General features: G+C 43.6%; 1 protein-coding gene across 1 annotated transcript in view; it reads left to right on the plus strand.

Annotated features, from left to right (window-relative positions):
• Positions 1–16,070, plus strand: part of SF3A1 (splicing factor 3a subunit 1) — a gene marked incomplete in the record, with an annotated part of 443,164 nt that overhangs the window by 109,344 nt on the left and 317,750 nt on the right. Inside the window, 3 exon segments of the mRNA XM_044068523.1 lie at positions 3,256–3,373; positions 3,633–3,818; positions 7,110–7,231. Coding sequence (XP_043924458.1) covers positions 3,256–3,373; positions 3,633–3,818; positions 7,110–7,231 — 426 coding nt within the window.

Consider the following 16,070-nt stretch of genomic DNA (forward strand, 5'->3'; position numbering starts at 1 on the left):
CCCATGCAATTGGAGAACGGCTGCATGACCGCCGACATACACTAATGCCCTGTATGAACATGTACACAAGTGCATGGATCTCGCCATACCCAGTAGAACCAAGACGCTCTCCTCCAAAATAAAGGAAGCCAGTCTGGTGGTGGTCTGCCATAAACAAAGTCTACAACAGAAGGAGGAAACTGATGCGAAATAAGGTGAAGTCCCAAGACTGGAAAAACTCCCTTATCAGCCTCAGCAAAAAGTTGAGATCCCTCATCAAATCCTCTAATGCTAGCTATGAAAACAGAACTGCAGCAGATAATAAAGACAACCACAAAGCCTTCTATAGTTATGTAAAGAATCTCCACGGCAATACCCACATTTGCTCGGAGCTATTGCACAGTGGCACCTCCTATACCGCGCCAGTAGATATTGCCAATATACTGGCCAACAGATTCAGTGCCAACTGGGACCAGTCTCAATACCAGTAGATTGCCAGACACCCAGTATTACTGCTGCACTGCCACTGTGGTCAGAAAGTCCTATGTGGCACAGCTCATTACTAAGGATTTTGCAGCCAGGTAGAAAGAGGTCATTGTCTCCCTCTACTCTTCCCTCATTACGTCAATCATCAAGTACAATGCCCCATTTGGCATGTACCTCACTAGACACCTGCAACAACTGGAGAGGCCACAAAAGTACCTCACAAAGAGGATCCTGGGCCTTAAACACTTGTCCTATATGGACAGACTCAAAAAAACTCCCAACTGTTCTCTGTTGCATATTGCCTACTTAGAAGTGATCTCTGCTTGACTTACAAAGCCACTTCTTACCCAGCGCATTTAGAAATGCTACATCTAAAGAAATCCCAATCCCTCCAGACTACACACTCCAGAGACCTCAGCCTCCTTACCACAATCAACAGAACAAGCTGGAGGGACAGGTTCATAACTATGGAATAAACTTCCCATACATGTCACGCGGAGCCCCTCACTGGCCCTCTTCAAGAGAAATCTTGATGAGTGGATGGGAAATAGAAAATTCACCCCTGGGATCACTCCAGTGGCTGTACTTGACAGAGGCACTGGGAACCAAGGTCAGGTGGCACGATGCCAGGGTAATCCCCTATGGGCTGTGCTTGTAAAGGCTCCAGGGCCATTAGCTTAGTACACACCTATGAACCTTAGTTACGTATTTATTTTTATTTGTTGTGCACATTTTTAGTGCAAACAATAATGTGTTTATTTAATTACACTTTGTTGACAGAGTTAGTTCCACTAGACCAGTAGCCTGTCATCAGGGGAGATCCATAGTGGTGGTTATACTGAGTATGGATAATATGGTCAGGGCACCGGGGAAACTCACCATACTCTGTCTTTGATAAGTGCTGTGGGATCTTTTATATCCACTTGAGCTACCACCAATTTGGGCAGATATAAGCAGATGTGAAACATTTTTGCTTTTAACAGCATTTTCCTTTTACGAAAAAACAAACCAACAGCAACCAGGTGTCTTTGCCAAATATCCAAGGAACAAATATACAAAAAGTCACTAAGCAAAGACCAGGCTGCAGCTTCTTTGAAAGACAGACTGCTTTAATAATAATGAACACACACAAGCGCTTTCACCATTAGGCTTCTTCAGGTGTATGAATTACCCAAGTCAACACACCCATTATATACCTAAAGACATTCGGTTTAATTGATTCTTAAAGCCACATTACTTTACATTCATTCCCTTCTAAAAAATCACATAAAAGTATAAAAATACATCTACTATTATATATTAACAAAACTAAATTTGTATATATAGTACATATATTAAAATATATACTAAAAGGTATATAGTAAACATATAAAGGACATATAATAAATCACTAAAATATATATTATTTACGTAAAGGTCTATTCTTTAAAACTGGTCTAAGTGGAATGGTATCATTAAGGCGATGTCCTGCATTGGCCCTGAGCTTTACTATCCATTCTACTTCCATAGTTTCTGTTTTATTTCCAATATCTCCCCTTCTGTTATTAACGTCAGTGATACCTAATACTCTAAATTTAAAATTGGGTTGTGCATTGGTTTCCTTTACATGCTTTGCCAAGGCATTAAAATTACTTCCCTTTCTAATGTGGTATATATGCTCTCTTATTCTATCTTTAAGAGGCCTATCGGTTTTACCCACATTGAATTTGTTACAGATTTGGCAGTTAGCCAGATACACTACATGCCTCGTATTACAATCAGCACTAGCTCTTAGATTGAATACTTTATCTATATCTGGATGTTTAAATTCTTTCTCTGTTGTTATATAGCTACACCAAGTACAGTGTTGGTATGGTACAGTTCCTATTGTTAACTGTGGAGCTTTTATTGCTCTATTAGTACATAATCTTCTTTTCAAAGATGTATTATTTTTAAATGCAAATTGTAGTGTTGAACTCAAAAATGTATTAATTTGTTCATCTGTGGTTAGAATATTCCAATATTTATTTATAGTATTCGTGTATTCTCTAATATTCCTTGAGTAATTAAAACATGGCCTTAGGTCTTTAGCCCCATATTTATTGTTACTATTTCTCATGATACCATTCCACTTAGACCAGTTTTAAAGAATAGACCTTTACATAGATAATAATATATATTTTAATAATTTATTATATGTCCTTTATATGTTTGCTATATACCTTTAAGTATATATTTTAATATATGTACTATATATATGAATTTAGTATTTTTAATATATAATAGTATATGTATTTTTTATACTTTTATGTGATTTTTTAGAAGGGAATGAATATAAAGTAATGTGGCTTTAAGAATCAATTAAGCCGAATGTCTTTAGGTATAGAATGGGTGTGTTGACTTGGGTAATTCATACACCTGAAGAAGCCTAATGGTGAAAGCGCTTGTATTTGTTCATTATTATTAAAGCAGTCTGTCTTTCAAAGAAGCTAGAGCCTGGTCTTTGCTTAGTGACTTTTTTAGCATTTTCCTTTTGCTTGGGGCTGATAGGTTAGCTTCTCTGTCATTGCGTGAACAATATTTCAGTCACCAGTGTGTTTTAGTGAGTGTATGATAGATTCACATGATGTTGTTTGAATCATCTGTGCATGACCATCAAAAGTTTTGATTATTTTGCCTTCAGTGTTACAATATAGTACTGTATATTATGATTGTTTGACTAGATTTACTGCCTTAGGTTTCATAGTCTAGTTTCTGAGTTACACAGTCCTTTTGAGAGATTTATTTTTAACTGTTTATTTCTTGTTTAAGGGTTCAGATGAAGAAGAAGAAGGTCAAAAAGCACCACCCCCACCTGAGAATCCACAGCCTCCACCACTTCCACCAACTCCAGATCAGGTCATTGTCAGAAAAGATTATGACCCAAAAGGTAAAATAGTCATGGGAAGCATCTTTAATATTTTAGTGATAACATCATTTTTCAAAGTTATTTTTGGGGGGGAGGGGGGGTTATACCTACATAGAAAATGAACATGTCAGATGCAGTTGGCTTTTTTTTTTTTTTAAACTGAAGTCTTATGTCTCTCAGTAACCTTTTGAGCATCAAACCTTCTGTTTTTCTAATCTAGGATGACAGTGAAATCTGTAGCTGAAGTCCAGGTTAACTTCCTCTTATTCTGCCTTTTCAGCATCAAAGCCAGCACCAGCAGCACCAGCCCCAGACGAGTTCCTCATCTCTCCTATCACAGGAGAGAAGATTCCTGCCAGCAAAATGCAAGAGCATATGCGAATAGGTCTTCTGGATCCCCGCTGGTTAGAACAACGAGATCGTACCATTCGAGAAAAACAGACAGAGGATGAAGTCTATGCACCAGGTTTGTTCATGGCAAGATGATAGGTTACATAAGGGAAAATCATGTTTGCCTTTATATTTTATAGCTGATTTATATTCATATGTTGTTATTGCTGTATTTGAACTTCACAGGTATAATAGTGTAATGTGAAGAAGGTGTAAGTGTAGGTGGCTGGTTAAGTTTAAAATCAATTTGAGATGCAAATAGGCTTAATCCTTAAAAGGGTAGAAAATAAGGGAGACTGTGAATTTAATTGCTGAGCAAAACATTTTTTGTTATGTGATCATTATTACCCTAAATTTGTATGTCTGAGCATAAGAAAAATAGCCAGCACTCTGAATGCAGTAAATTGAAAAGTCCTTAGTAATATCTACATTATTTCTGTGCATTCTTGTCAGTAAGGTTCGTGAGGTAGATGTGTCATTTTATTGTCCATAACTGGAGAGAAAAAGTTTTATAGGTTCATAGAAGGTTACTAGGCTAACGGTCCTAGAGCCCTTACAAGCCTAGGCATGTCTATCTTGAGTTGACCCAGTTGTCAGTAGTTAATGAAGTTCGCAGAGGTAAGGGTCTGTGATGGTTAATGCCGACTTCCTCTGTCCATGAGGGACATGGGCACCACCCCAGGAGTGAGTTTGTGGTCACCCATTCATTGATTTAGGTTGTGTTTGAGGAGGGTCATGAGGGGGATCTGTTTTATGTGAATTGGAAGCTTATTCAGAGAAGTGGCAGTATCTGGGAGATGTATCTATTTCTCCAGCATGACCTGTTCATGTCAGAGAGATAAGTTAAGATCCCCAGAGCGAGTGGCAGTCATGCAGTTTGATTTATGAATGTGGGGCATTTCCATCAGGGCCAGGTCAGAGTCTGAACTGTAAGCCAGGCACAGGTCACCTCATAGCATCCTGTAGGACACAGAATACAGTGACAGGGCTTTCAGTCTTTCCATGTAAGACTTATTTTGTGTACCCTGTAATTTTTTGGTGAGAAACCTCGGTGGTCTCTCTAGTTGTTGCAGGTGTCTGGTGAGGTAAATGCAGAAGGGAGCATTGTACTCCATTATTGGTCTGATGAGGGCAGAGTATAATAGAATTATAACATCCATAAATCTAGATGCGATGCCTTTACTATAAGATGTACCACATAGAAGGATTTCCTTACTCCTGTGGATACATGGTGGTCAAAGTTCAGATTGCCGTCAACCTGAATATCCAGATCACATACCACTGGGTCTACACTTAGTGGGTGCTGTCTGTAAAGTAATTAGTCAGGATGCCATCTTTCCCAGAGGGAATGCTCTTTTTTTTTTTTTTTTTTTTTTTTTTTTTTTTTTTAAAGCTTTAATCCGTGGCTTTGGTCCAATCATTTTTCTGCAGTAACCCTCTCTGCAGTATATTAAGATCATTGGAGAACTCTGTGATTGTTCCCAATTTACAACTGTCAGCAAACCTGGTCAGCCATAGGCCATCAGAGTTTGCCAGGACTTCTGAGAAATAAATTCTGAGCAGGGAGGGGCCCAGCACAGAACTCTGTGGTACGTCATTGGTGACTGGTCTTTTGCTAGAGGTGAAGTTGCCCACTTTGACAATATGTATCCTGTCGATGAGCCAGTTGGCTACCCATTTGGTAATGTAGTGGTTAATTCCCAATTGGGAACATTTCTTTGTAATACCTGAGTGAGGGATTGTGTCAGATGCCTTGGATAGGTCAAGCTAGGTGATATACCCTGTCGGTCTCTCGTCCAGGGCCTTGGTGACTTTTTTAAAGAAGTCAGCCATGTTTAACAGATATGATATACATTTAACTGATCCAAACTGGGTTGGGTCCAGAGTTTGGAGAGTACTTCTGTCTTTGTTAAAAAAGGTCTCTATCTTTTTTAATTTCTCCAAGTCTTTTTGGTTTCTAATACCATGACAGGAATGGACCCCATTCCTAAGTCAAAGTAATTAAAGTTCATGAAATTAGTATTGTTTCACTCTTTGATGTTAGCCAGAAGTGCTCTTCGCAACACCAGCAATGTGCCCAGTAATGACGCCTTCTGTAATTCGTACGGTGTTACATGAATTGGTAACATATCTAAAAATGATTGTAAATTCTTTTTATAAGACCAGTTGCTCCTACTACTATTGGAACTGTCTGGGTATTTTTCTTCCACATGGCTCTCAAATCCATAGTGATTCTTTCCATGGCCTTGCAGATGAGGCTAGTCAAGCTTATAGGCCTGTAATTTCCAGGGTCAGTTGATTGTCCCACTTTGTGTATAGACATTTAGAACTCATCTGGTTATACTTTTCTGCCTAGTGCATACCACTCCAGGTTCTTGCCTCATATTTGTGATCTATTCTTTGTAAAATGTGTTTTTCTTGTAAATCTTTGAGGATTGAAGTCACTGAAGTCACTAAATAATGACAAACATTTGAGTTTCTGACACCGTAGCCTTCAGAAAATTTATGTTAATATAAAACATGTTGTTCTAGCAACTTTCAAAGTTTATAAGAACAGTAATTAAAATGTTTCCCAGCTTATGGGACTCTGCCCCCCCCAATTATTTTTGGCATTGTCCAGGTTTCTTGAGCTAAGAGGTTGAGAGGTATGGCTAGTGTTGAGACTGTGTTTTGGAGCAGGATTTGGTGAGATGGATGAGGCAGCTAAAAATAAATGAGGTCCACACTCGAAGCTGCTTTTTGCCTTCCTTGAACTGAAGTCATCAGCATGCTTTTTTTTCAGTGTAGGAATTGTCACATGCTGCTGAAGGTAAGTCTGTGGTTTCTTCATGTTTTCCCTTTTGGAATTTTATTTTCTTGAGACTGTCAGCTGTTTACTAAATGGCTCACATTATTACAGTGGATACAGACTAATGTATTCAGTTTTCTGAACAGTAATAATGATCAAAGTGAAATCGGTTTTTGCTGCTATCCAGAAAAAAAGTAGGTAGTAAGAGGGGTTTTTTTGTGCATTGGTATAAAATGTTGCAGTTGTCAGAAAAATGTCTGCAATACAAGTACTGCATTTTTATATATCATCTTAGAAATTAGCGAATCTGTGTTCTGAAAATGTATGTTTTGTCATTTTAATCTGGTCATTCTTTTCCAGCGTAATTGCCTTTTTATGCCTGCAGAAGAGTAGTACTTGGTTTATTTTTACATTGCAGTTGTGTCAGTAGTGAGACTTGCAGTGGATTATGATAGTGACCATTAAAGGTAATAGTTTGAGGGAATGAATGTTGTAATCAATTGGGATGCTTTAAAAAGGTTTGCTGTCCTTCATTGGTCTTGCCTTCCATTTTATTTTTCATACTGATTGTTCTAACAGGTCTGGATATTGAGAGCAGTCTAAAACAGTTGGCAGAGCGCCGTACCGATATCTTCGGTGTGGAAGAAACTGCCATTGGTAAGAAGATTGGAGAGGAAGAAATTCAGAAGCCAGAAGAAAAGGTAATGACATTATTGTGAAACCTGATCTGTTTTGCAGCGGGAACTTTGTCTGCTGTTCACTGAATTTGATTGATAAAAGCTACAAATCTGCTTTATTTTTCATGTACCGACTTAATGTCTAGTACAAAATTGTGGTGTCCTAATGTGCAGTAATTCACATATATAGCTGCATAAATTAAAGAAATGCATCAGTGTTTTAAGTTATAGTCATTGCAGTGCTGGTAGATATTATTTTGTTTTGTACTCTGCAAAAATAAAGCTTCACTTTTCTGAGTTTCATAGCTGTACACTTAGTTCCAGAAGGGTATTATAACTCAAATTTAGAGTTTCTGTTTTCATAATCCCAACTGTATGCATTTTCTTGTGATTGCTAGTACGTACAAGCTGTATACATAGTAAAGCAGACTGGCATTCAAAGTAGTAATTGGAGAATTTCATCTGGAGACCTTAAAATTTAAGGCAGATTTAGTTCCATTTAGAAGACTGACATGTAGCTCACTACACATGATGCACTTCTTCATTGCATAGAATTGTCATCTCTGTAATGATTTACTCAGCTACATTCAAGAAAGTACATTGCATTTTAGGTGCATCTGTACTGCAGTCTTAGTGACCATGCAGTTCGTACAGCACTTTTAAATCTGCCTAAGGCTTTAGTGTGACAGTATTCCCATGTGGAAATTGTAAGCAAACTTAAAGGTCTAAATGTAGGTCATTATATGTTGTAAGATGGAGTTCAAGCTTCCTGACAGAACCCACATAGTTAAATTAGCAGATGTGACCTCAGTGCTTAGCACTGGGACTGCTGCTGCACAGCATCTTCTCAGATCTGCAGATACCTAACCCAGATACATGGCTAACTGAATTTGTCACTGACTGCAAGGTTGGGTGGTGTTCGCTCAGCATCGAATAACCTTGTTATTATAGCAAGGGTTAAACCGCATGTAAAAGTGGTATTTTAGATATGGGCTTAACTTAAATGCAAATAAGTGTAGTATTGTCACTTGTAGTAAACACAGCTCAGTAGTGGCTTACACTATAGATGGCACCCCAAGAGATCTTGGTGCCTTCAAAGACTCTCTGTCCTTTGACAACCATGTAGTAGCAATCCTCAGGAAATCCTGTCTAGTCCATTTATTAACTAAAGATGGCATATCCACGTCAAAAGTATTTATCATTCCTTTGTACTCTGCCTTTGTCAGAGCAGTTGTAGAATGTAATGCCTCCTTTAGTAGATTTCAATCCAAACACATCACTCAACTAGAAAGACCCCAAATATTCCTAATTAAAATTGTTTCCAGAGTAGAGCATAACAGCTGCCAAAACAGGCTTGAAGCTGTGTGCCTGTGTTATTTCTTACAGAATATTTCAGAGTGATTTATGTCCAACATGCCTTGCTTTTAGAAATTCCAAGATGGCTGCACATTGAGTAATAGCTTAACTGTAGCTCTCCCAGTGTGAAAACAGAAACTCAACCTAGAAGGCCAGTAGACTTTTGTGTTTATAGGTAAAATTGAGTTACTGGCTAGTAAGTGTACTGCCTGGATGCCAGGAAAAAGGAAATGCAGAGCACCTGGAAAAACTCTGCTACAAAAAGTGAGGAAGAAACACTTGACTGGGGAAGGTTCTACACATGCTCACCAAAAAACAATGCAACCTCAAGACATGACTTACAGTAACCTACAGGGAGATACAAGACAACTGCACACAGACCTGGTTAAACTAAATGAAACACTGATGGCGTATATCAACACAAACAACAAAAAGGCTGGAAAAAAATGGAAGAAGCTTTAAACGGATTTCAGATAAGGTGATAAAGCTGCAAAAATCAGATGTTGAAATGAAGAAAAGGCTGGCTAAATACGAGACTGCTCAGGAACAGATGTTTCAAAAAATAATAGAGTTGGAGGACAGAGCGCACAGGGAAAACCTGAGATTTTCATCTATACCAGAGAAGCTGGAAAGAACAGACTGCATTACATTTATGAAAGCACAAATAGCTGGACTGGTATTCCACAGCAGAGGTTGGTAGTTGAAAGGACACATTGTGTATAGGCTCCAAACCTGGCTATGAGAAAGCAACACAGACTTTTAATAGTAAAGAGGCAATCCTACCAGCAGAAGGAGTTGATTCTGACAAAACTGTGGCAGAAGGAAAAATACTAAAAGAGGGAGACAGCAGTGTTTGTGAAGAATGATTGCTCATTGTAAACCAAGCAGAAGAGGAGTAAATTCTTTCCACTATTCAGGGACTGTCGAGATGCAGATGTGAGAGAGAAACTACTGTATCTAGCTGTCTTCAAGGTATTCTTCCCTGAAGGGGCAAAATCATTTTTTGATGAAGTACATTCTAAGGAGGAAATACAAACGTTTGTCCAATAAAAAGTGATTTGTGCGTCTTGTTGTTCTGGTAATAAAGACCATAGAGAGACTGTACCTATGAAACCACTTCCGATGTTTCAACAGAAAATGTTGGAGATAGGGAAGGGAGCACCAAGAGTTGACTAGAAGAGTCGAGAGTATATTGGAAATGCAGCAGAGACGGGATTTAGGAGATGAAGATGAACAATAATGAAACCAGTAAGTTAATGTGGGATTATGGTTCAGTGATAATGTTTGTGAGATATGACAGAACAAGTGGATCTGTAAATATTGGACTTGTTTAGAATTTGTTGGACTTGTGGAGGACTCTAAAGTATATGCCTACTTCATGTCATTATTATTGGGGGGGGATGCTTTGTGAAGGGTAAGAGAGGGGAGAAAGTTAACTAAGTAAAGAAATCATTTTTTCTTAATAGTACTATTTTTCTGGTGTATGGCTTTCTTTGCATGCTTTAAAGTAAAATTTTCTAATTTTTTAAGTGTAATTGGGGATTGTAAATAGGTGATCTGAAGTAGTTGACTTCATTTGATCAGCAACCTGTGGGTTACGGATCCGACATAAATCCGAGCCGGCAGTATACCAAGCAAAAAGATCCGAGCTCCAAGCTCCTCCCCCTTACCCATACTACACTGCAACCTCCTTCCAATCCCCAGATCTCGTTTGCCGCGGCTTTGCCAAGCACGGGATTCTTAGAGCTCCAGGCAAGTATAGCATTTTTTATTGCAACTTTCTCTTTTAGTCTACTTTTTTGTGTGTGTGCGTATATTTTAGCACCTTTCTTCGGGTGTTCATTCTCCCTAGCCTTTATCTCCCCCTTCACCTTTGGTAGTTGTCCATCCCTTTGTAGGCCCCTGTTTCCCTCTTTCAGGTGCGCGTGTGTGTCTCAAAGTGACTTTTTCCAAGTGCTCTGAGTGTGGCCATAAGCTGTTGCCAGCGGATGGTCACACTCAGTGCGTGATTTGCTTGGGGGTTCCGCATCTTTCTTCAGGCTGCCAGATTTGTATGGCCTTCAACCCCCGAGCCTTACAGGATAGGAGTAACAAGCTGATTCTGCCGGGTCTTCTACCCGCGGAATCAGCTTCTTCTCCTTCCCTCTCTGTAGCGACAGTCACGGCTGCAGCTGCCCAGCCAAACCAGTCCCCTTCCCCTGTCTGGGACTCACCCTCCCACCTTGTCTAAGGGAGAATGAAAGGCCAAGAAGGATAGAAAAGAGAGAAGGGAGAGAGAGAGAGAGAGAGAGAAAGAAGCCGCAAGTGGCAGGCCGAATTGAGGGACCCCTCGGCCCCTCCCGCTAAAGTGTGGTCTCTTCTCCATTGAGAGTGTCCAAGCCTTCCTCCCCATGACTCCGTTCGCCACGTTTCTCCCCGGAGCTGGAGGAGGAGACCCAACCACCCTCAAGGTCGTCATCGCGTCGGCAGCTTCCTCCAGGTCTACTCACAGCATCTCGGAGGCAGATATGGACCGGATGATGCATCGATTATTGCAAACTCAGCTGCAGATGGGAGTGATGCTGCCTCCCCCCCTCCCGGGGGGGAGTTCAGCTCCACTGTTCGCCCCAATAGCTCCTCCTCCGATCCACCACCAGATTTCGGAGTCTTTGGATACGAGGAGCCCCGGAGCCAGAGGGTCGGCGCCGATGGTTATTACTACCTCGACGCCGGCCATGCCCTCGAGCTTATTGGATCCGAGCTCTCGGAGCCGAGAGCTGGACATCGGATCCGGGGGGGGGTAAGTGTGTCTTTGGCTCCTTTGCAGTCGGAGCACACCATCCTCTCGGGTCTGACCGCTTCGGCTCCGGCATCGATCCCTTCGTCGGATCTGAGGGCCCCGGCCACCTGTCTTAGAAAGGCCGGTTCCCCTTAGGCGTTCGTGGTGGAGAGGGTTCTCTCTGGAGGATCGAGATCCCTCACTCTTTCCTCAGGGTCCGCCCCCTTTCCCTCGCAGCTCAGTTTGTCCTCCATCATCAGCCTGTGTCGTTGACACCCCAGCCAGTTCCCCTGGAGGAACATGAATCCGTTGGTGAGACCCCCTCGGACAGTCCCCCGAGGAGGTCCCTCACAAACGCCTGTGTAAAGGGAGGCACTTGGACGCCCCTGAGTCCCTCACCGAGGATACCGATTTGGAGGAAGGGGAGGGTTCCCCCAAATCACCACCCCAACGTCTCCTTTGGAGACATTATGGAAATACTCCGCCAAAGGTGGGGCTCCGCCCAAAAACCCTCCTCTGATGAGTTGGTATTCCTGGAGGCGTTCGACATAGGCACATCTACCTCTTGGGTGTCTCCCCCAGCCGACCCCCTGGTCGACCTGATTACCACCAGGGCATGGAAGGAGCTGGACACTGTAGAGCCAATACCCAGAAGGCCTGATAAGGTTCTTAGTCCCCCTGCAGACAGAACTTCGTTGAGCAAGGGTTCCCCAGTTGATGCCATGGTGGTGGCGGCGGCCACCGAAAAGGAACTCTCCCAGGAAAGTTCTTCTGTCCATCTCCCTGACAAGGAGTCTCTGGCAATGGGCTGCATTGGAAAGCGGACTTTTGCTTCAGCTACCTTCTCTATAAGGGTGCTGAATTACTTAGCCCATGTTATCAGACTGCAGCGGGACCTGGTCAAAGAGTACGCTGAGTCTCCCCCCCGAGTCCATGTCGGCCGATGATAAACGGACTTTCTTGGCTCGTATGGCCACTCTCAAGTCAGTGTCTAATACTTCTGTGTGGCTACTTTCCCATGCCACGGAGGGAGACGCTAGAGCTAGCGGGTCCAGTATCACCTTAAGGCGTCATGCCTGGCTTCAACTTTGCTAATTCTCGGAACCCTTCAAGGCGTCCTTCGCGAATACATCCTTTGACGGGTCGACCCCCTTCGGGAAGACCATCCGCGAGATGCTGGTCCAGAGCGAGAAAGACGGGAAAACGCTGTCAGCCGTCGGAATCCGCTTCTCTACCCCTCAAAGGTCCTTCTCCAGGAACCAGCGAGGACAGAAGAAGATGTGGTTCCGGAAATCTCAGCAGGCTTGGAATGCTCAGGACTCCTTCTCCCCCAGAGGCAGAGGGGGACAATGTGGACGCCGGCCCAGAGGCAGAGGGGGATTGAAGAACTTCGGGTCACGGGAACCCTTTTCTGACCGGCCGTGCAGCAGCCCTGAGGGGTTGCCCGACTGCTCCTCTCTGAAGGCAGTCGGGGGGCGATTTTCAAGGCACGTGGCTCAATGGGGGTCCATCACGACAGATCGCTGGGTGCTTCAGATAATATCCAGAGGCTATTCAATCCCCTTCATAAACAAGCCCCCTTACTCAAGGCGCCTCCCAGATGTCCCACCCACTCAAAGGGAGGCCGCGGCTTTGGAAATAAAAAAGCTGTTAGAAAAAAGAGCCATCCAGCATGTGCCCCCAGACCAGTCTGGATCAGGCATCTACTCCAGGTTCTTTCTGGTGCCAAAAAAGACTGGGGACTTGAGGCCATTTCTCGACCGGTCAACAATGAACATTTTCATTGCCAAAGAGAAATTCCGGATGGTCATGGTACAATCCATCCTGCCCCTCTTGCAGGAGGAGGACTGGATGTGCTTCATAGACCTCAAGGATGCTACTACCATATTCTCATGGACGGATGGTCCAGGAGGTTTCTCCGCTTTCGGCTAGGGGCCAGTCCTTACCAGTTCAGGGTCCTACCCTTTGGTCTCACCACTGCTCCCAGGGTGTTCACCAAGGTCATGGCAGTTGTAGCGGCCCACCTGAGGCTCCAGGACATGCAGGTCTTCCCGTACCTTGACGACTAGCTCCTTACTGCCCCCACCAGGCATCTACTTTCTCTAGCCAGGGATTTCTTCCTCCGGATGTCACCCCGGTTGGGGATAACGATAAATGTCAAGAAGTCTTTCCTCCAGCCTGTTCAAGTGTTAGACTTCATAGGGGCCAGGATATATATACCCTCCAGGCCAGGGCCTTCCTAACGTCAGACAGACTTCACAACATGACTCTGCATGTGCTAGCCCTCTTTCAGTCCCCTGCTCCCCCAGCAGAATTAGTCCTGAGAGCTTTGGGGTCCATGGTGGCAGCGGTCAATCTGATTCCTTACGCTCGTCTGCACATGAGGGTTCTACAAGTGGACGTTGCAAGTCCAGTGGTCTATTCTACACCACCCTCTAGACTTCCCAATTCCCCTCAGCAGGGTTTGCAGGAACTCCCTCATGTGGTGGTTTCAATCCCGAGCCCTTCGGGAAGAACGACCCTTTGTTATGTCACCACCCCAGGCCACAGTAACCACGGATGCCTCCCGCCTAGGGTGGGGGGGGGGCATTGTGCGGGCAGGACTGTCCAAGGCACGTGGACTCAGACCAAGACCGTACTGCATATAAATGCCCTGGAGATGAGGGCGGTCCTTTTAGCGTTGCAGGCCCTTCATGCTTCTCTTCCAGTCGGACAATATGTCAGTGGTCTGGTATATCAACAAACGGGGGAACCAGGTCTTACCCCCTTTGCCGAGAAGCCATGAGAGTTTGGGAATGGGCGATCTCCACCAACTGCTTCCTGTTAGCAACGCACATTCCGGGTCGGTCCAACAAACTGGCGGACAAATTGAGCAGAACTATCCTCTCTCCTTACAAGTGGTCTCTTAATTCTTGTGTAGCGGAACAGATCTTCCTCAAGTGGGGTCAGCCTTGCTGCAGTCTCTTCGCATCGCCTTCCAACGCGAAGTGCAGCGAGTTTTTTGCTCGAATTCCTCCTTTGAGAGACGCCCTTAGAGACGCCGTAGTCCATGCTTGGCCGCCCAGTCTTCTTTATGCGTATCCTCCACTTCTGCTTATGACAAAATTTCTGCAGAAAGCTCGCCAGTTGGGAAGCAAGATTATCCTCATAGCCCCATTCTGGCCTCGTCAATTCTGGTTCCCCTGCCTGCGGTCTCATCTTATAGCTCCACTCTGGATCTTGGATCCCATTCCGGATCAGATTTCTCATCCCTCGAGAATGGCTCCTCCGAATCTGGACGGTCTCAAGCTCTCAGCTTGGCTGATCCAGTTCCTTTAGTTGCCAGGACTCCCGATATCTTTTCCCGAGTCAAGTCTATCCTGGTGGCAGCACATAAACCCTCTACCAGGAAGATTTACAGTAGCAAATGGAAACGTTTTTCAGTTTGGGCTTCATGAAAGAAATTGGATCCTTTTACCACTCTTATTCCAGCGGTACTGGAATTCTTGTCTCATATTTTTCAGCAAGGGGCCAGCTCATCTACTGTGAAGGTCCAGCTGGCTGCCATTTCCCATTTTCATATTTGGGACAACTTTGGTTCTCTCGCTGCTGCCAGAATTTGTAAGACCTTTCTAAAAGGCACTTTTCTTTTGAGAACCCCTGTTGGAAATTCATCCCTGCCGTGGGGTCTGACCTTAGTTCTTCAGGCGTTAGTTGCGCCTCCCTTTGAACCCACAGCTTCCATTGATCTGAAGTTCTTGTCATGGAAGATGGCTTTTTTGGTAGCCATTACTTCAGTCAGGAGAGTGTCGGAGCTTCAGGCTCTCTGTATCAAACCTCCATACCATGTGTTTCATAAGGATAGGGCATCTCTCGGGACTAATCCCTCCTTTCTCCCTAAAGTTGCTTCCGGGACGAACATTAATCAGTCCATTAGTTTGCCTGTCTTTTTCCCTAATTTCCAGAACAAAGGAGAATATAAACTTCATTTGCTGGATGTTCACAGACAGTTACGTTTTTATTTGTACAGGACGGCTGTCTTTCGTAAATCTGATCAACTTTTTGGCTCCTTTGCTAAGCCTTTTCCCGGGAAACCAGTTTCAAAGGTGACTCTCACCAGGTGGATTTCGAGTTGTATCCTACAAGCATACAGAGAGTCTGGCTTACCAGAACCAATGGGAGTTCATGCTCATTCTACGCGTTCTATGGCATCGTCTGCTGCATTCTGGTCTAGAGTTTCCCTGGATGACATTTGTTCAGCGGCTACCTGGGCATCCTCACTCCTTTATTTCTCATTTTAAACTGGATTTGGTGTCTAGAGGAAGGGCTGCCTTTGGCTCTGCAGTGCTCCAGGAATATCCTTCCTTAAGGGCCTCCCAAGATTCAGGTAGCTGGGGACTCTGTCCCACAGGTTGCTGATCAAATGAAGTTAACTACTTCAGATAAAGAAGTTATGTAGTCACCATAACGTTCCATCTGAGTAGGTAAACTTCATTTGTCAGCAACCGTCCCTCCCTCCTTCCCCCTGACCTTGATGGTTATTTAGCTGAGCTCGAGGTTCGGACTTATGAGCTTTACTTTGTCCTTGAGTCGGGTGTCTCAGGTTGTTAGTTTGTTTTGTTATTATGTGCAGGTGGCAATCGCGATCTGAGGATTGGAAGGAGGTTGCAATGTAGTATGGGTAAGGGGAGGAGCTTGGAGCTCGGATCTTTTTGCTTTGTATGCTGCCGGCTCGGATCCGTGTCGGATCCGTAACCCACAGGTTACTGA

The sequence above is a fragment of the Protopterus annectens genome, chromosome 4.part0, assembly GCF_019279795.1.
Source record: "Protopterus annectens isolate FY-2018-M chromosome 4.part0, PAN1.0, whole genome shotgun sequence".
NCBI lineage: Eukaryota > Metazoa > Chordata > Ceratodontiformes > Protopteridae > Protopterus > Protopterus annectens.